Raw genomic sequence first — 20,069 nt, forward strand, 5'->3', positions numbered from 1 at the left:
AAGGCGCGCGACCACATAATCACAGTGTCAGCCACCCCGTAGGGAGATCACAAATGCGTCAGCGGGCTCCCTCGTCACTTATTCCCGAGAGACAGACAGCTCTTAAAACCCAGATACCAAGCCAGAAGACAACACTCCATTCCCTTCTCTTCGCGGCTATCTCAGAGGTACAACCTTTCCTGCAAATCACGTGCGCGTGCTCGGCACCCAAATACCGACCCTGGGCAAATTCGCCGAAAAAGATTCGCTCAGCCTTGTGGGTGAATCCCACGGTGATCCCTAGCGTCTGCTTGGGAGAAACAGCCCATCGATACGACGAGAAAGCGCTAGCAGATAGCCTGACCGGCCGAAACGGACTGAAGAACGGATTCCTTGACTTAGGGATTTTTTTTTTTTTTTTCCGACTGAAAGACACAAACCACCTCGAAGTCTGCTCCCCGTGTGGCGGACAATCCAGACAGACAGACTGCAGTATCGGACCGGCTTCCGGGCGGAGCGATCCCCAAACGCCGGTTATTCCCTCACCCTCGGCTCGCTCGGGCCACTTAGTTCCCAGCTACCGAGCAGAATGTTTGGCACGTTAGCCAATGGGAAGAAGGATTCCAGGCAGCTTGCGCGGGCAGGGGGCGTCTCCCAGACCCGAAGCCTGCTGCGGTTCGCCGCCGGAAGCAGGATGCTGGAGACCCTGCGGGCGCCTTTGGCAGTGCCTGTGAGCTAAAGTCCCGCTCCGAGTCCCACAGACACGCTTACTTTTCCGCCCGGGCTCTTGCGCATGCGTGCGGCAACCTTCAGGCCGACCCTGAAATGGAAGCATCTTGAGAAAGACCGAGGGAGCCTAAACCCCGGTCCGACAGGTCACTGGGGAGAAGCCACAGCACGAGATAGGCACTACCGCCGGAGGCCTCCAAAATAGGAATTAAAGAACCAAAAGGCTTGGAGAGGTCCCACCGAGATTTGAACTCGGATCGCTGGATTCAAAGTCCAGAGTGCTAACCATTACACCATGGGACCTGCTGGCTTCTTTAGGCGGCCGGGAGTCTTCTCAAGCCACATAGCGGGCGCGTGAGGCTGCCTTTAGAAAGCAGCAGTAGATGCCTAGTGTCCGCCGGTGCTGAACTGTGGGCTCTCGGCCCCGAGCCGCAGGAGCGGGCCGAAGCGGAGCGGCGAGGGCTTCTGCATCCCCGGCGTCCCATACATTCCCGGTCCCGGGGTGTCATTTCTTGTCGCCTCTCTCTCGGCTGTCCCCCAGGGGTCCTCACCGGGTTTGGGGAAGCACGGAGTGCGCGGGCTGGCGGGATCGGTCTTAGCAATGCTGGACCAGAGAGGGCCGGCTCTGACCTCCAGCTCACGAGCAGGAGGCTCGGCGCTCCCACCCTGGGCTTCTTATTGTTTATTTATTTACACAAAGGGTGCTCTGGAGAGGTTATCTTGGCGGAGCCGGGAGGGAAGCCAACTGGCACGTGGGGCGAATGCGGTTCAAGGCCCTGGTGCCCCGAGCGCGAATCGCTGCCAGGAAGTGCGCCCCACCTGATTCCTTGGCGTTCCACGTGGCTAGAGCGCCAAGAAATTAGCCCAGAACGTCTCACTTCCATTTCCCTCTCCTGCTACTTGGTGGATGGTTCCTTCTAACAAAATTAGAAGCAGATCAGTGAAAGACTGTCGATTTTGGACTTTCTCATAAGTTTTAGTTAAGGTGTAAATGGATAATGTCTCTTAAGGTCGATCTGGCGACAGAGAATTTTATAGGCCATTTGGTTAGCAGTTTCACTTTTGGAACTTTATCCTTAGGGACTACTAGGATGAGTGCCAGTTGGTCAAGAATGGTCTCAGCTGTGTGGTTTATAATAGTAAAGAATAAAAATAAATGTCCATCGTGTGAAAATTGATTAAATAAATATTGACAATATCTATACAATACATACTGTGCAAGAATTTAGGGGGAAAATTATTGTATTGGCATGGAAAGATACACTGTCCTAAACAAACCAAAACAAAAATCTACTTACCAATTAGTGAGTATAATAAAATCTCACTTGCACACAAACAAGAGCTGAATGCATACAGATACAATGAGTATTTTCCCTGGGCCCTATGATTTCTTGAGGGATTCAACACTGGATGGGACTGGGTGACTGCAGAGCTGTGCGACATACTCTCTCTCCAGGCTCTTGGCTGCCATAGTGAAAGCATGTGTCCTTACCCTAGCCAATTGGACTTAGAATCCAGAAGCAGGAACATTTTAGAACTTAGCTGGCTGCTGGTGGTGGCTGTGACGCCGAGTCCCAGAGGCAGTGATGGCAGCCATGCCATGTCCACTGGCAGCAGAGGCGGCATCCTTAGTAGATGGTCTGGGATCCTGACCTTGCCAGGTTCCTGGTTGCCTAGTTTCCCTTCATTCTTGCCCATCTTTCTGAGTTTGCTTTCCCTCTGCTTTTATGAACTATGTAAGATCCTCCTAATAAGCCCCTTTTCTGTGTAAGGTACCTAGAGTCCTTTTCTGTTACATATAGTGAAGAACCTGCTTAGTCCAAATCCAAAAAGGTCTGTTGATGACAGTTATCTCCCGGGAATAAACTTATGAAGGCCTTTTCTTTTCTTTGTTTTGGTATATAACTCTTGTATATTGTTAGAAGAAACATTAACGATTTTCCTTTTTGAAGAAATAACCAAATTCCCATTGAACTTCTATGGTGAGATAAGGATATCCCTCTCTTGAGGCTGGAGTGACGTAAAAATATCAGCTTGACTTAACATCAAATGACTTGGGCAGCTCTGGACCTCAGCCTTCCCTTTCTAGTTTCTTCTTGAAAGGGTTCAGTACAGGCTAAAGTGTATTGCAAGTAATTTTTCAAAAGCTACTGCAGAAACTTCTAAAGGGTGATGATTATATCCTTGGAAAATATACGCATAGTTCCTCTCTCCAGTGTGAAGGAGGATTGACTGCCTTCCTATTCCCACTTCTCCCTGCTCTACTCCCTAGTTCTTCCCCCCGCCTTCTTTCTCAGCTTGAACAAAACCTTACTTCCTCATTCCCCAAGAGATGTAAAAGAATCATCTCGCTTACAACTTTTGTCACGACTCATTGGAATCATAAGAAATTTTGTTCTGTGTCTCGGTCTCTCCCATCTTCCCTCCCTCTCCTCCTCGTTCGGGCTATGAATTCCTTGGGACTTGCTTATCTTTGAGTGTGGCTAGTGCCTTAACAGACATGTTCCCTGAACCCCATTAGAGGGCACAGGGGAACTTAGGAGGAAGAAACGACAATCGAGTTTTATGTTCAGAGACCCTTTAGCATCACACACAGATACACACTATATGTAGATATATTTAATATATCTATTATACACTTAAAAAAATATATATATATATATGATAACAGAGACAACATGTAATCTCCCTGCCCCAGTATAATTCATGTCATCTTTGAGGACGGACTCTCAAGCCTCCACAAGGTGGCTCCTGAGCTAGGGGAGTTCAGGGCTCTGTCGGAGGTGGGGTTAGCGTAGCTTCAGCTGTGGCACCTGTGACTGAGGGCAGACTGTACCCCAGAAAGTACAATGAGGCCAGGGTTTAAGAAAACAGGGGTGAAGTCCAGGATTAGGAACTTTAAAGATGTTCTCCCATTTCTTATGAGCCTGTAAATGAACAGACCATGGAGTAGGGACGATAATGCTTTGAGTAGTTGAGGTGGAAAGTATTCATATTCACTCAAGGCTATGTTCAGTCCGTTTCCTGACCATGTTAGGATGCTCACAGTTAACTGGGATAGAATGAGCCTGGCTCTTTTCTCTGGCCACCCAGGATAGGTGAGATCTGCCACAAGTCACTGTCTTGCCTTGCGAACCCTGATTATGCCAGGGAAGCCACCAGCGTCGACTTGTGCAGGGTGACATGCCCTGAGTCTCCACTAGCCACATCCCATCCCGTCCTGTCCAGCCTCCTGCTCTGAGCCTGGCATTCCCCAGGCTCTGATGAGGAAATCTGAGCTATTTCACTCGTTTTGGCTGCCCTGGGTCTTCATTGCTGCATGCTGGCTTTCTCTAGTTGCAGCAACTGGGGGCTGCTCTAGTTGTGGTGTGCGGACTTCTTTTTGTGGTGGCTTTTGTTGCTTTAGGGCATGTGGGCTTCAGTAGTTGTGGTTCCCTGGCTCCAGAGTACAAGCACAATAGTTGTGGTATGTGGGTTTAGTCACTCCGTGGCGTGTGGGATCTTCCCAGATCAGGGATCGAATACGTGTATCCTGTTTTGGCAGGTGGATTCTTCACCACTGAGCCACCAGGGAAGCCCTCCATCTCACTTTTTAAAAATCATTTTATTGAGATATTATTTATGTTAAGAAAAATGCACATACCTTAACTGAAGAAATCAATTATTGCTTACAAACGTATACATTTGTATGATCGCCGACTAGATCAAGATATAAGGCATTTCCACCACTCCAGAAAGTTCTCTGATCCTTTTTTCCAGTCTTTACTGAAATCACTACTCTGGTTTCTATTGCCAGAAATTAGCTGTGCCTATTATTATAGCATACATATACTGTTTTGCAGTATCTTTTGTGTCTGGCTTCCCTGGTGGCTCAGATAGTAAAGAATCTGCCTGCAATGCAGGAGACCAGGGTTCAATCCCTGGGTTGGGAAGACCCTGGAGGAGGAAATGGCAACCCACTCCAGTATTCTTGCCTGGAGAATCCTATGGACAGAGGAGCCTGGCGGGCTACAGTCCATGGGGTCACAAAGAGTCAGAGACGACTGTGCAATTACCACTTCACTTCACTGTTGTTAAAGATTTTTTCAAGATTCATGCATGTCATTTTATATACTAGCAGTATGTTTTTCAGTGCTGAGTATTCCATTCTATGAGTGGACCACAGTTTGTTCATTCGTTTTTCAGTTGACGGACAGTTGGGTTGTTACCATTTTGAACCTAACGTATCTGGATCCTTTGTCAAATATTTATACTGAAGATATTTTCTTCCAGTCTATGGCTTGTCTTTCTACATTCTTAATAGTGTCTTTTTGGGGATTCCCTGGTGGTCCAGTGGTTAAGACTCTACCTTTTCACTGCTGAATGGCTGGGTTTGATCCCTGATCGAGGAACTAAGATCCCACAAGCCACACAACCAAGGAAAAATAGTGTCTTTTGTTTAGCAGAAGGTTTTAATTTCAATCAAGTCAAAATTATTCTTTTTATTAGTACCTGTGTTCTTGCATGCAGAGATCAGGGTTATTTCCAAGCACATGCGATAGAGGGGCTTGTGCAGTTATACAGACTACTCAATCACATAATGAAAACTTTGATAATATCTTGGTAAAATTTAAAGAGGTTTGAGGGATATAGGTTTTATATAGCAGACTTGTCTGAAGCTGGAACAGGGAGGCTGAAGGACAGAAAGGTAGCTGAAGCATCCAAGCAAAGGATTAAGAAAAAGAGCTGTATATAGACAAGAACACTGTGAAGGTCATTAGGTGTAGGTTTGAGCAGAAAAACTGGGGTTGACAGCAGTGACTTCCTTGGAAGCTGATCCTGAAATTGTTGCTGGGGTCCAGAACAGACTATGGGCCTAGCGAGACTGTAGGATATCAATAATGGCAAATGGTAGGAAAAAACCAGGATGTTGGCATGTGTTTGTGATTTTCATGCCGTCTTCATGACGGTCCTATGAGACAGAGGAGTTTTAGGCTGAGGCAGCCTGTCTTAAAGCAGGTGTATTATGGCTTTGCTAAGAGTGGCTTGCAATCCAAGTTTACTGGATGTCCTATAATGTGGAGCCTTCAGGACTAGAAAAACTGAAATCTCCCACCCAAGAGAAAGCACCAGCAGAGACAGAGGACTTAGCAGCAGACCAACTGGAGCAAAAGCCTAGCCTAGTACATTGCAATCCTTTAAACATTTCCTACCCATGAAGAGGAAAAACCTGGGGGCAAAGAGATTATAGACGGTCTCTCTTGTACCTTTCAGTTCAGTTCAGTTCAGTTCAGTCTCTCAGTTCTGCCTGACTTTTTGTGACCCCATGAATTGCAGCACACCAGGCCTCCCGGAGTTCACAACTCCCGGAGTTCACTCAAACTCATGTCCATCGAGTCGGTGATGCCATCCAGCCATCTCATCCTCTGTCGTCCCCTTCTCCTCCTGCCCCCAATCCCTCCCAGCATCAGAGTCTTTTCCAATGAGTCAACTCTTTGCATGAGGTGGCCAAAATACTGGAGTTTCAGCTTTAGCATCATTCCTTCCAAAGAACACCCAGGACTAATCTCCTTTAGAATGGACTGGTTGGATCTCCTTGCACTCCAAGGGACTCTCAAGAGTCTTCTCCAACAACACAGTTCAAAAGCATCAATTCTTTGGCGCTCAGCTTTCTTCGCAGTCCAACTCTCACATTCATACATGACCACTGGAAAACCATAGCCTTGACTAGACGGACCTTTGTTGGCAAAGTAATGTCTTTGCTTTTGAATATGCTCTCTAGGTTGGTCATAACTTTCATTTCACGGAGTAAGCGTCTTTTAATTTCATGGCTGCAATCACCATCTGCAGTGATTTTGGAGTCCCAAAAATTAAAGTCTGACACGGTTTCCACTGTTTCCCCATCTATTTCCCATGAAGTGATGGGACCAGATACCATGATCTTCGTTTTCTGAATGTTGAGCTTTCCAACTTTTTCACTCCTCTTTCACTTTCATCAAGAGGCTTTTTAGCTCCTCTTCACTTTCTGCCATAAGGGTGGTGTCATCTGCATATCTGAGGTTATTGATATTTCTCCCGGCAATCTTGATTCCAGCTTGTGCTTCTTCCAGCCCAGTGTTTCTCATGATGTATTCTGCATAGAAGTTAAATAAGGAGGGTGAGAATATACAGCCTTGCCGTACTCCTTTTCCTATTTGGAACCAGTCTGTTGTTCCATGTCCAGTTCTAACTGTTGCTTCCTGACCTGCATACAGATTTCCCAAGAGGCAGGTCAGGTGCTCTGTATTCCCATCTCTTTCAGAATTTTCCACAGTTTCTTGTGATCCACACAGTCAAAGGCTTTGGCATAGTCAATTAGATGACTGTAACTTAGATGACAGCATCACAGCAAAGGCCATGTGTGGAGACCTGTGGTTACCAGAATGGGTTTCCTAGTCTCCAAGACTATGTTTAGACAAGATGTCTGGACTGAAATGAAAGGAATTGCCAATGAGATCTCATTGGCAATCAAGTTTCCTTTAAAATCTGATGGATAACAGCTAGTGTGTTTCAACTCCTGTGGCCAATTCTGGGCTTGTGAACAGCACTAGCAGGAAGTAGGCAGTTATGGTTGTGGAGGCCTCAGAAAGGTCACCCTGCCCAATGCTCAATCAGATGGGGAACAGGAAGGTAATGGACAAGGTGGCTCCTCTTAGAAGAATCTGGATTGTCCTGGGTGGTGCTAGATGGGCTAAGCAAGGCACCCCCTCCACTGCCAGGGCTGGGAATCCCTAACGCCTATTCCTATCAGTGACAGGAAACCTGTGGTCTGCTCCACCTCCGGGCTTCAAACTGTATATGAGACAGTTTAAGACAGTTTGGGTCAAGTTTCTGGTACATGCAGACAAATGCATTCCCATAGATACCCTTTATAGTGGCTTGTTCTATTAGTACAAATCACTAGAAGTTTTCAACCATACATAATTTAAAAACATTCAATTTAATGGCTTCTCGTCCTTTAATGTAATCTGATAGATTTATTTTTTCCCCAACAAAAACCAACAGGATTGAGACCAGAGTTTAATTGTGGTGTGATATACATAACATAAAACTTACCATTTTTAATCAGTTTTAAATGTACAGTTTAGTGCAGCATAAGATTTTAAATTCAGTTGTGTTTCCTCTTAGTTATTTGTCTCTGTTATGTTTTCAAGGTGAATTATTTTTTAGCATTTGTGACAAGAGGCGAATAACACTTGTAGGTTTTTTAAGAGGACATTAAGGTGGAAGTCGGAGAAGGCAATGGCACCCCACTCCAGTACTCTTGCCTGGAAAATCCCATGGATGGAGGAGCCTGGTGGGCTGCCATCCATGGGGTCGCGAAGAGTCGGACACGACTGAGCGACTTCAGTTTCACTTTTCACTTTCATGCATTGGAGAAGGAAATGGCAACCCACTCCAGTGTTCTTGCCTGGAGAATCCCAGGGATGGTAGAGCCTGGTGGGCTGCCGTCTATGGCGTCGCACAGAGTCGGACACGACTGAAGCAACTTAGCAGCAGCAGCAGCAGCATAGTGGCTTGTATATATTGTTGGTCAATCGATAATCAAAAAACAGTTGGGGAGATACCTTCTTGAGTCAGGGAGAGTATCCAAAAGGAGGCAAACCCCAGTCCCATGAAATGGACAAACCTCATGTATGCAAGAAAAAGGCCACTAACCCAGTAGCCAACAGGATTCCTCTTTCTGAAACTCATGGAAATTTTCCTTTCCAGTGCTGGGAAATGGACTGGACCTGAGCTCCCCCTGGAGGTCCACACAATTATTTGCACCAATTTGTCCCCAGGCTTTGCAGGTGGGCTAGTGGTAAAGAACCCACCTGCCAATGAATGAGACCTAACAGACACAGGTTCAGTCCCTGGGTCAGGAAGATCCCCTGGAGGAGGTTATGGCAACCCACTCTGGTATTCTTTTTTCTTTTAATATAAATTTATTTATTTTAATTGGAGGTTAATTACTTTACAATATTGTATTGGTTTTGCCGTACATCAACATGAATCCGCCACAGGTATACACGTGTTCCCCATCCTGAACCCCCCTCCCTCCTCCCTCCCCGTACCATCCCTCTGGGTCATCTCAGTTCACCAGCCCCAAGCATCCAGTATCATGCATTGAACCTGGACTGGCGATTCGTTTCATATATGATATTATACATGTTTCAATGCCATTCTCCCAAATCATCCCACCCTCGCCCTCTCCCACAGAGTCCAAAAGACTGTTCTATACATCTGTGTCTCTTTTGCTGTCTCGCATACAGGGTTATTGTTACCATCTTTCTAAATTCCATATATATGCGTTAGTATACTGTATTGGTGTTTTTCTTTCTGGCTTACTTCACTCTGTATAATAGGCTCCAGTTTCATCCACTTCATTAGAACTGATTCAAATGTACACTCTAGTATCCTTGACTAGAGAATCCCATGGACAGAGGAGCTACAGTCCACAGGGTCACAAAGCATCAGATACGACTGAAGCAACTTAGCACGCAAGCATGTCCATCAGTCCAGGAATTTGTAATTTAGCAGGAAGTAGCAGAGGCTCTTCACTGTCCTGAAAGGATACCTTTGTTATTGGTTTGATCCAGGCTGCTCTTGGATCAAATTATGTCTGAAATTTAAGACTGGAGGGAGGCCCATGCAGGGGTTATTCTCTATGACCTGATTTTTGCTTCCAAACTACCCAAAAAGAAAACATTTTATTTATGCCTGTTTTGAAAACACACAGATACACAGGATAGTTGTATTATTTAGGACACTTTGCTTGTAAGTCACAGGAACCAACTCAAGTTAAGGAAAAAGGAAAATTATAAGGATATAGTGTTTCACAAAACCCCAGGGCAGGACCATAGCCAGACCTCAGGAAAGAACCAGAAGGCTGCCAGAAGTCTCTCATTTCAGCTTCTCTTTGTGCTTATGTTGAATTCCTTTTCTCACTGCAGACTAGCCTTTTCTGCTCCCCAGTCCAAATAGCATATGGGAGCACTCTGCTGTCCAGTCACCCACTTGATGGTTTCAGGTCTGATTCACATTCCAAGAGAGACAATTGCCTTGGGTAGCGGTTCAGCTTCTCTTGGTCCAGTATAGTAAGACCATGATGTGGAGTCACACACTCTCTGGGAAGTTGATGTATTCCTAGAGAAATTTTCTTGGAGAACTGGCTCATGGTTTAAGCAAACATCCTCCATTTTAAGAACTCCTCTTGGAGTCTTGGCTGGAGTAGATGGTTCCAGATCTTGGGAACAGGGAAGATTTTCCTGGAACCTACTGATGGTAACTGCAGCACATCACAACAGTCCCTGCTGGAGGATACTGAAAGATGCTACAGTTGCCATGACCTCTATCTCCCTGTATCAAGAATGCAAGAGACCTACCTGGTGGTCCACTGGTTAAGACTCCATGCTTCCACTGCAGGGGACAAAGTTTTGATCCCTGATCAGGGAACTAAGACTCCACATGCCATGCTGCAAGCAATTCATGAGAAAGACAGACTTTTTGCAGGGGGGTGGGGAACCAGGCCTGGGACAAATTAAATATGTCCCAGTATTTAAATATTAAGTATATTTTAATTATTTTTATATATGTAAAAGCTATAATAACTAAAGCTAGCAAACTGTTAAAGTAAATGTTTTCCAGATAGCTCAGCTGGTAAAGAATCTGCCTGCAGGGCAGGAGACCCTGGCTCGATTCCTGGGTCCAGAAGATCTGCTGGAGAAGGGATAGGCTACCCACTCCAGTATTGTCTTCCCTTGTGGCTCAGCTGGTAGAGAATCTGCCTGCAATGTGGGAGTCTTGAGTCTGAGCCCTGGGTTGGGAAGATCTCCTTGAGAAGGGCAAACCATAACTCCAGTATTCTGGCCTGGAGAATTTCATGGACTGTATAGTCCATGGCGTTGCAAAGAGTCAGACATGACTGAGTGACTTTCACTATCCTCTTACTTTGACAAATTTATCTTTAAAAGGCAAAATCCAAAATATTGTAAAGCTGTGGTTTTTATATTTAGATTTAAGTTTTGAAAACTTAACCATGATACAGCTAGAACCACATGTATAAAAATTGAAGAGTAATAAAAATTGCTTACTATTTTCAAATGTTCTGGGCTTCCCTGGTGGCTCAGAGGTTAAAGCGTTCTGCCTGGGATGCAGGAGACCTGGGTTCGATCCCTTGGTCGGGAAGATCCCCTGGAGAAGGAAATGGCAACCCACTCCAGTACTCTTGCCTGGAGAATCCCATGGAGGGAGGAGCCGGGTAGGCTACAGTCCATGGGGTCGCAAAGAGTTGGACGCGATTGAGCAACTTCACTTCACTTCACTTTAAATGTTCTTAAGCCACACATGCAGTTGTGAACAGCACACTAATTTTCTAGTACTTTTGTAACCATGCATTGAAAGGCAAGAAAATACACACTAGGTGGTGAGCAAGACTTTATTGTTATTTATTTTGAGAGGAAGAATTTGACAAATTTTAAAATGTGTCTTTTTCTTTTACCTAAGCACTTTGCTGCTCAAATCGTACCTACGTTTCAAAGTACTGTCCACAGACTTTCAGCGCATTTGGATGCAACTGTCTTTTGTTTTGAGAACACAGGGCAAGAGGAATAGAGAAGCATTTCTCTGGGGCCTGGACAGTGTCTAGTCTCAGAGGAGATGTTTAGGGAAACAGGTTATGCTGTCCTGGTGCTGAGCACTAGATCCCGAGTGACAGAGATGCTCATCTTGAGTAAACACATGTGTTTGTTCTTTTTCCTTCAGCTTTATTGAGATATAACTGACCAACAGCACTGTAATAGTTGAGGAAAGTAGGGAAAACCACTAGGCCATTCAGGTACGACCTAAATCAAATCCTGTACAATTATACAGTGGAAGTGACAAATAGATTCAAGGAATTAGACCTGATAGACAGAGTGCATGAAGAACTATGGCGGAGGTTCATAACATCACGCAGAGGTGGTGATCAAAACCACCCCCAAGAAAAAGAAACACAAAAGGGCAAAATGGTTGTCTGAGGAGGCCTTACAAATAGCTGAGAAAAGAAGAGAAATAAAAGACAAAGGAGAAAAAGATATCCATCTGAATGCAGAGTTCCAAGGAATAGCAAAGAGAGATAAGAAAGCCTTCCTCGGTGAACAACGTAAAGAAATAGAGGGAAACAATAGAATGGGAAAGACTAGAGATCTCTTCAAGAAAATTAGAGATACCAAGAGAACATTTCATGCACAGATGAGCACAATAAAGGACAGAAACGATATGGACCTAAGAGAACCAGAAGATAATAAAAAGAGGTGGCAAGAATACACAGAGGAACTATACAAGTTCATTAAGATCTCTTAATGACCCGGATAACTACAGTAGAATGATCACGCACCTAGAACCAGACATCTTGGAGTGTGAAGTCAAGTGGGCCTTAGGAAGCATCGCTATGATCAAAGCTAGTGGAGGTGATGGAATTCTACCTGAGCTATCTCAAATCCTAAAAGATGATGCTGTTAAAGTGCTGCGCTCAACATGCCAGCAAATTTGGAAAACTCAGCAGTGGCTACAGGATTGGAAAAGGTCAGTTTTCATTCCAATCTCAAAGAAGGACAATGTCAAAGAATGTTCAAACTACCGCACAATTGCATTCATTTCACATGTTAATAAGGTATTGCTCAAAATCCTTCAAGCTAGGCTTCAGTAGTCTGTGAACCCAGAATTTCCAGATGTACAAGCTGGTTTTAGAAAAAGCAAAGGAACCAGAGATCAAATTACCACAATCTGTTGAATCACAGAAAAAGCAATAGAACTCCAGCAAAATATCTACTTCTGTTCCATTGACTACACTAAAGCCTTTGACTGTGTGGGTCATAGCAAACTGTGGAAGATTCTTATAGAGATAGGAATACCAGACCAACTTACCTGCCTCCTGAGAAACCTGTATGCAGGACAAGAAGCAACAGTTAGAACTGGACATGGAACAACGTACTGGTTCCAAATTGGGAAAGGAGTATGTGAAGGCTATATATTGTCACCTTGCATACTTAACTTACATGCAGAGTACATCATGCAAAATGCTGGGCTGGATGAAGCACAAGCTGAAATCCAGATTGCCAAGAGAAATATCAATAACCTCAGATAGGCAGATGACACCACCCTTACGGCAGAAAGTAAAGAGGAACTAAAGAGCCTCCTGATGAAAGTGAGAGGAGAGTGAAAAAGCTGGCTTAAAACTCAACATTCAGAAAACTAAGATCATGGCATCTGGTCCCATCACTTCATGGCAAACAGAAGGGGAAACAATGGAAACAATGACAGACTTTATTTTATTGGGCTCCAAAATCACTGCAGACGGTGACTGCAGTCATGAAATTAGACACTTGCTCCTTGGAAGTAAAGCTATGACAAACATAGACAGGCATATTAAAAAGCAGAGACATTGCTTTGCTGACAAAGATCCACATAGTCAAAGCTATGGTTTTTCTTCTAGTCATGTATGGATGTGAGAGTTGGACCATAAAGAAGGCTGAGTGCCGAAGAATTAATGCTTTTGAGTTGTAGTGCTGGAGAAGACTCTTGAGAGTCTCTTGGACTGCAAGGAGACCAAAATAATCAATCCTAAAGGAAATCGACCTTGAAAATTCATTGAAGGACTGATGCTGAAGCCGAAGCTCCAATACTTTGGCCACCTGATGCGAAGAGCCAAGTCATTGGAAAAGACCCTGATTCTGGGAAAGACTGTAGGCAGGAGGAGAAGGGGACAACAGAGGGCGAGATGATTGGATGGCATCACCAACTCAATGGACATGAATTTGTGCACACTCTGGGAGATGGTAAAGGGCTGGGAAGCCTGGTGTGCTGCAGTTTATGGGGTGGCAAGGAGTTGGACACAACTGAGTGACTGAACAAAAACATCAGCTACAACTGTTTAAGTTTAAAACGTAGAACATAATGACTGGACTCCCATATATCATGAAATGATTATCACCATAAGTTTAGTGAATATCTATCATCTCATATAGATACAAAATTAAAGAAATAGAAAAATAATATTTTTTCTTGTGATGAGAACTCTTAGGATTTACTCTCTTAACTATTTTCATATATAACACACAGTAGAAGGAAATGGAAACCCACTCCAGGGTTCTTGCCTGGAGAATCCCAGGGACGGGGGAACCTGGTGGGCTGCTGTCTATGGGGTCGCACAGAGTCGGACACGACTGAAGTGACTTAGCAGCAGCAGCAGCGTTACTTATATTTATCATGCTGTACACTACAGCCCTCGTACTTATTTATTTTATAACTGGAAATCTATACCTGCTGACCACCTTCATCCAGTTTTCCCTTCCACCACCTGCCTCTGGTAACTACAAATCTGATCTCTTCTGTGAGTTTGTTTGGTTTTTAAAATAAATACATGTGTCTGTGATATGCAGAGTTCTCTAAAGCACAGGCAGGGGCTCATCTTGCCTGGGTCTAAGGACAGTACTGAATAGACCAAGCCAACATTGCCTCCCTTTATAGCTATGATGTTAAACACAAAATAAATATACTATTGTACTAAATGGTTATGCACGTTAATTAAAGTTATAAAACTTTTGCAACAGAGGCATTATGATATATACAATGGAATGAGGTATGTGCTTTATATTCGTGTTTGGGAGAACAAAAAAATGATGGCCAGTCAGTATCCATATCTGAGAAATGCTGAATAGACGTTAAGTCAATTTCTTCACAGCAGGACTCCTCAGAGCCTTGAATATACTAATTTGAATTGTGACTGTCAAAGAGGGAGATAGAGCATGCAGTACTTTTTAAATTTATTTGACTACCAAAACATGTTTCATGAATTAACATCTCACACATTTTTCAGAGATTTTGACCTACCGTGGCTGTCTTTAGTAGGAAAGAGTAGAAGCAAAAAGGCAGCGCAGCAGTGGGAGAATCCACTGGCTCCCAAGGTGACAGAGAAAACCCCCGTCATCATGATGGCTCCATTCTGCAGATGACGGCAGTCTTGAGTAGTAAGCAACTGATCTTAAGGCCCTGGAATTTAGTGGCTTGGCCACTGCGCTTACAAAGTACAAGGTCCAGGTTCAATCCCAGGCATTCTGGAATGTGTCTTTATGGTAGGTATCTGATGCCAGGGAAAGCTTTATCCCAGCACTGAGTGGACTACCCCAGTGATCTCTGCCCTCCACCTTCTTGCATCCCATCCATGTGCTGGACTCCAGGTGAGCTGACTCCACAGAGCCCTCCTCATCTGCCTGGGCCCTTGTGAGTTCTCCCCACGCTCTGATCCTCTAAGCCTGGCTGCCCAGTGCTACTAGTGGAATGAACTGAACCAGACTGCCACTTCCTCAAGGAAAGGACTCTGGGTTATTCACATTATTTGAGTCCACAAAGTAGGACCAAATCAAAATTTGTGGATGACAGTTGATGCTAGAGATGATCTGTGATGTAACACCCACCAAATAACTCTCAAGGACCCAGAGGATACCGATCCTTTTGATCCTTTTGATCAAGGATACCAGTCCATCATGTGCTCTTTTGCATGAGATGATGTGAGACGAAAGTTGGACACGACTTATTGCCTAAACCACCACCACCACCATTATATGTACAGTTCACTTGTACAGTTCAGTCACTCTGTCGTGTCCAGCTCTTTGTGACCCCATGAACCGCAGCAAACTCCCGGAGTTTACCCAAACTCATGTCCATCGAGTCGGTGATGCCATCTAACCATCTCATCCTCTGTCGTCCCCTTCTCCTCCTGCCTTCCATCTTTCCCAGCGTTAGGGTCTTTTCTAATGGGTCAGCTCTTCATATCAGGTGTGTACAGTGATTCCCAAATGGTAAGACACCAAACAATAATTATTATTAATACAATCGCCATTGCCCTGATCAGTGATTGGTCCATTTCTAATGACCTACAGTAACTGAGCCAGACCTAGCACTCTGCCAAAGTCCAAGCATCTTTATGTGGTACATTGGAGATGGTTCTTGAAGTAGTGGAGAGCTAGCTTGAACTGGACCTTATCATTGGTGTTGGCCCGGTATCTGCGGTAGGTCTTCTCCAGGGCTGCCAGCTCTGGGTCCGCCACTGAAGAATGGGGCTGGTGACCTATAATCACATCTGAGCAGGACCCCACGAGCAGACTCCCGAGCCCATCAATAAAGAACTCTGCCAAGAGAGGGGAAGCATGAGAAGGAAATGTGACCTTCAAGCCACAGACCTAGGGCCCTATTGCAGGTCCGGAAGGAAAGTCAGGGGGAAGGGACACGGTTTACATCCTTGGGGTGGTTCCACCCGTGTGGAGCCACCTGCCCAGGCTAATGAGTTGTAAGGACAGACAGACACAGATTAGCTTCCAACTAAACGGAACTGTGGACTCCAGGACTGAGGGCAATTTAAGACAGGAAGTTCACCAGCTGCAGTTACAGAGGAAAGGAAGTCTGGAAATGCAGGTGCAGCAGCAGGTAGGGGCCAGAGCTGTGGGGAGAGGAAGGGGAAGGGTATCTCAGAAAAGTAGGAACAGCCTGACGGAGGCAAGAAGGCAGAGAGAGGGGAAGGAGGCAGGGGAAACTGGGGGCTCCCCAATTTGGGGAGAATGGGCAAGCTGCCTGATCCGTGGCACACGGCCCTTCCTCCCAACCCCCTCGGGGGAGAGCAGACTTCTGAGGTCAGTCCACAGCCCAGCTCCCTCTTCACTCTCCCAGCCTCCCCACCTGAGTGAGCCACTCGATGCAGGCGGGGGTCAAAGCCAACTCTTTGGAGCCGCTCTGTGTGGGCCAGGAAGAAGTTAACGACGCCGCTGGTCACCACGCAGTTGGGGAAGCCGTCCAGGGGCCCGAAAGATCCTGTCCGCCGATGGAGACAGTCCCCATTCTTGCTGTGCTCCAGGAACAGCTTAAACTGGAACACATTTCCAAGCACACTGCCACCTACCTAGCCAATGGACAGAGAAACCTGCATTAGAGAACAGACGATATCCATGTAGCCCCTGCCAGAAAGCCTTACTGAATTGAACCTGTTATGACAAGAATGACTTCCCTGGTGGCTCAGATGGTAAAGCATCTGTCTACAATGCGGGAGACCTGGGTTCAATCCCTGGGTTGGGAAGATCCCCTGGAGAAGGAAATGGCAATCCACTCCAGTACTATTGCCTGGAAAATCCCATGGATGGAGGAGCCTGGAAGGCTACAGTCCATGGGGTCACAAAGAGTCGGACACAACACTTCTTCATGACAAGAATAACACCCTTTCTCTATCTACCCTTCATACTAGGCCTACCCCAAGTCAAAAGGGCAGACAACTCTGCTGTGCTTACCCTCCTGCAAGCTCACTCTTTCCACGTGGCTCACTCCCTTCCGGTATGAGGAGCAGTGTTTGGGTGCAGGTGAGAGGCAGCCTGCCTATGCAAGCGTCCCTATATGGACTTCCTGCAGCCAGCCGTCTGTCTCAAGCTCCTTCCTCCCATTCTCTGTTCTTGGCTCACCTCTCTGCGCTGCCTGTCCCTGCACTCATGGGAGATGAGTGCATCTCTATGTTGGAGCCTAGGCAAAACAGGACAAGCAAGTATATCTGTTCCTGAAACATCATAATCACCCAGAAGGACACAGCAGTCTGCTGTCCCCTGTTCTTTCTCTCCTCCTCTTAGTAAATGGACTGAGTTTTGATGGACTAAATTAAGATCTAGCTACTATCCCACCAAAGTTGAAAATTTCCCACTTCCCTTGCAAGTTTTGACCATGTGTCTAAGTCCTGGCTGAAAGGATGTGATTTAGAACAGATGCTTGCCACTTTTATAAATGTCACACTCTTAAAAGAAAACTGCTTGTCTTTCAATTCCCCTCTTTCCCCATTTCTTCTGACCATACAGCCGAGGACAACAAAAATGGACGAACAACGGGGAATGGAGCTGGTCCAGGATGCCTCTGGAAGGAGAGTCCAGCACCAGCTCTCATTACAGGGGCAGGAACTGCACTCTCTATGTCATTTACGCTACTGTGATTGGGTCTCTAGAGACATCTGAGTCAAGCCAGATGCTTTGGGGACTGTCCACTTGGAGTAAGAGATAACCATGGTCACTGTGGTGCTTCTTATCCATTTTCTTTCTTTTTAGCAGCTTTTTCTTTGACATATTAAAATTGTATATTTTGAGGTTATACATCTTGATGTTTTGATGGATGTATACATTGCGAAAAGATCACCACACTCAAGCGAATGAACAGATCCATCAGCTCTACACAGTATGGTTATCTCTGCAAATTTCAAGATACAACGCAGTATTATTTCCTGTCACATTTTTCTTCTCTTTCCTGTATGTGAATGGATTTTTGATGTTTTTGTTATTTTTTCTAACTCTCATTAAGGCTACATGTGCTTTCGCAGCTTTGTCCCATTTGCATGTTTGTAAGGGTGTGCGACAGAACCAGAGCCCCGCTTGCCTTCTCCCATCACTGCAGGGAGGAAGTCAGAAGGGATGCATAAACACGACATTTCAAAGACGGAACGATGGTGCGTTTGGGGATGGGGGTTGGTGTAATTTGCTCAAAGAAAAGTAAGAATGGCGGCAGAAGCAGAACTTGCACATCTGACTCCCATGTGAAGGTCTCAGCCCCAGCGGCCCCTCATCTCCTCCTGCACTGCCCCCCACCCCGCCTCCCCTGAACACTTGCCTCTCTGCCCTTCTCCTTCCCTTCCCCTCTGGCTTGTCACACAGAGGAGATAGAACCAGCAGCTCCCCCTTACCACATCCAGTTCGGTCTTCTCTAGGACATCCACCAGCACCTCAATCTTGGTCTTGTCATTGAAGAGAAAGTCATCGTCCACCCAGAGAACGTATTTGGTGGTAACCTGAGATATGGCCAGGTTCCTACCAGCAAACCAACCCTGTGAGTAGAGTGAGGTTAGATGGTGGTGGCCTGCCCTGCTACCTATCAGCGTCGCTTGGCAGCTTTCTCAGTTGCCAAGAGCCACGCTGCACTGCACCCCAAACAGTGCTTAGGAACCTCTAGGTTAAAGGGAGTCCATGCCTCAGAGACACTGGGACAAGGCCAGGGGCTCTCTGGGTCAGACTGAGACCAAGAAAGGTGAGAGAGTCCCTCCTTGGCCCTGTGGCCAATATGGACTGATGGAAGTCTCTCTTCACCTGACAGAGTCTCTGGGGCTCTCAAGCCCTTTCCCCTCATGGAGCCTGGAAGCTATTGCGGGGGAAGGGGCACTCTGGTGAGTGTCACGTCCACCTCCTCCTTTGTCTGAAGGAAGGTGAATGGAGGAGATGCGTCAGAGAGGGTGAAATGATAGGGATGAGCGGTTTCTCTGCTCTTGGACCTGCAAGCCAGGAAACTAGACTGTCAGACACTGCAAGTCACTTAGAAGGATCCCAATCAATTTCGAAACCACGCATGAGAAAAGGTGGATTAACCACCCTGTTAATGCAGAAAAGGGAAAGTGACCTGATTTCTCTGTGAATTTGAAGTCAGCAAAAGGATTCAGAGGAGAATCCCACACCCTCCCATGCCAAGATCTTGCTGCCTTGCGAAGTCTACTGAAGCTGGCCCCTCCGGGGTAAGGACCTGACTCTGACTGAGGCCCTCTTGTCCCAGGATTCAGGTGTCTCCCCACCCAGGAGGGACATACCTTGCCGTAGGGCATGGTGTAATACTCCACGTAGCTGTCATTAATTTCCAGGGGCTCCTTGCTGTCATCAGCGACGATCACGGTCAAGTCTGGGTAATACACACGAATGCTCTGGAGCATGGTCTTGAGCTTGTGGGGACGGAGGAAAGTTTTGGTGGCAATGGACACCAGGTTTCTGAGCTTCCTCTCTGAGCAAGAAAGGGTAGACATCAGAGTTCTGTCTTTGGGAAGCCTCACTGTCTTGACTTGCGTCATTCTGAGGGTTTCTCCATATCATGACCTCTCAAGTGTTTGTGGACCTCAGGTCTCTTGTATATAGTTAGTGCTTAATAAGAGTTCGTTAGTTGGATTAGAAAAATATATTTAAACATACCCTATTTGTTTTTCATGGCATCTGGTTCCATCACCTCAAATAGATGGGAGCAAATAGATGGGGGAGAAGTGCGAACAGTCTTGGGCTCCAAAATCACTGCAGACAGTGACTGCATGAAAGTAAAAGACACTTGCTCCTTAGAAGAAAAGCTATGACAAACCTAGACAGTGTATTAAAAAGCAGAGACTTCACTTTGCCAACAAAGATCTGTATAGTCACAGCTGTGGTTTTTCCAGTAGTCATGTACAGATGTGAGAGCTGGACCATAAAGAAGGTTGAGCACCAAAGAACTGATGCTTTCAAACTGTGGTGTTGGAGAAGACTCTTGAGAGTCCTCCCTTGGACTGTAAGGAGATC

At 45.8% G+C, this 20,069-nt stretch overlaps 1 protein-coding gene and 1 non-coding gene across 8 annotated transcripts in view; both read right to left on the reverse strand.

The window, feature by feature from the left end:
- Nucleotides 1-939: 939 nt before the first annotated feature.
- On the reverse strand, nucleotides 940-1,011 carry TRNAQ-UUG (transfer RNA glutamine (anticodon UUG)). The gene has a single exon. It is a non-coding gene; the product is annotated as a tRNA-Gln (tRNA).
- A 10,121-nt stretch (nucleotides 1,012-11,132) lies between these two features.
- Nucleotides 11,133-20,069, reverse strand: part of B4GALNT2 (beta-1,4-N-acetyl-galactosaminyltransferase 2) — a 76,840-nt gene continuing 67,903 nt past the window's right edge. For 5 of the 7 annotated variants that reach the window (XM_060394698.1, XM_060394696.1, XM_060394697.1 and 2 more), the window contains 3 exons: nucleotides 19,340-19,527; nucleotides 18,449-18,589; nucleotides 11,133-16,642 (listed from right to left, as the gene is read on the reverse strand). In XM_060394698.1, the coding sequence (XP_060250681.1) occupies nucleotides 16,058-16,642; nucleotides 18,449-18,589; nucleotides 19,340-19,527 (914 nt within the window). In that variant the 3' untranslated portion in view covers nucleotides 11,133-16,057. The remainder of the gene's footprint in view (nucleotides 16,643-18,448; nucleotides 18,590-19,339; nucleotides 19,528-20,069) is intronic. The other 2 variants (XM_042255209.2, NM_001318076.1) reach the window with 2 other exon arrangements.

The sequence above is a fragment of the Ovis aries genome, chromosome 11 (genome assembly GCF_016772045.2).
Source record: "Ovis aries strain OAR_USU_Benz2616 breed Rambouillet chromosome 11, ARS-UI_Ramb_v3.0, whole genome shotgun sequence".
NCBI lineage: Eukaryota > Metazoa > Chordata > Mammalia > Artiodactyla > Bovidae > Ovis > Ovis aries.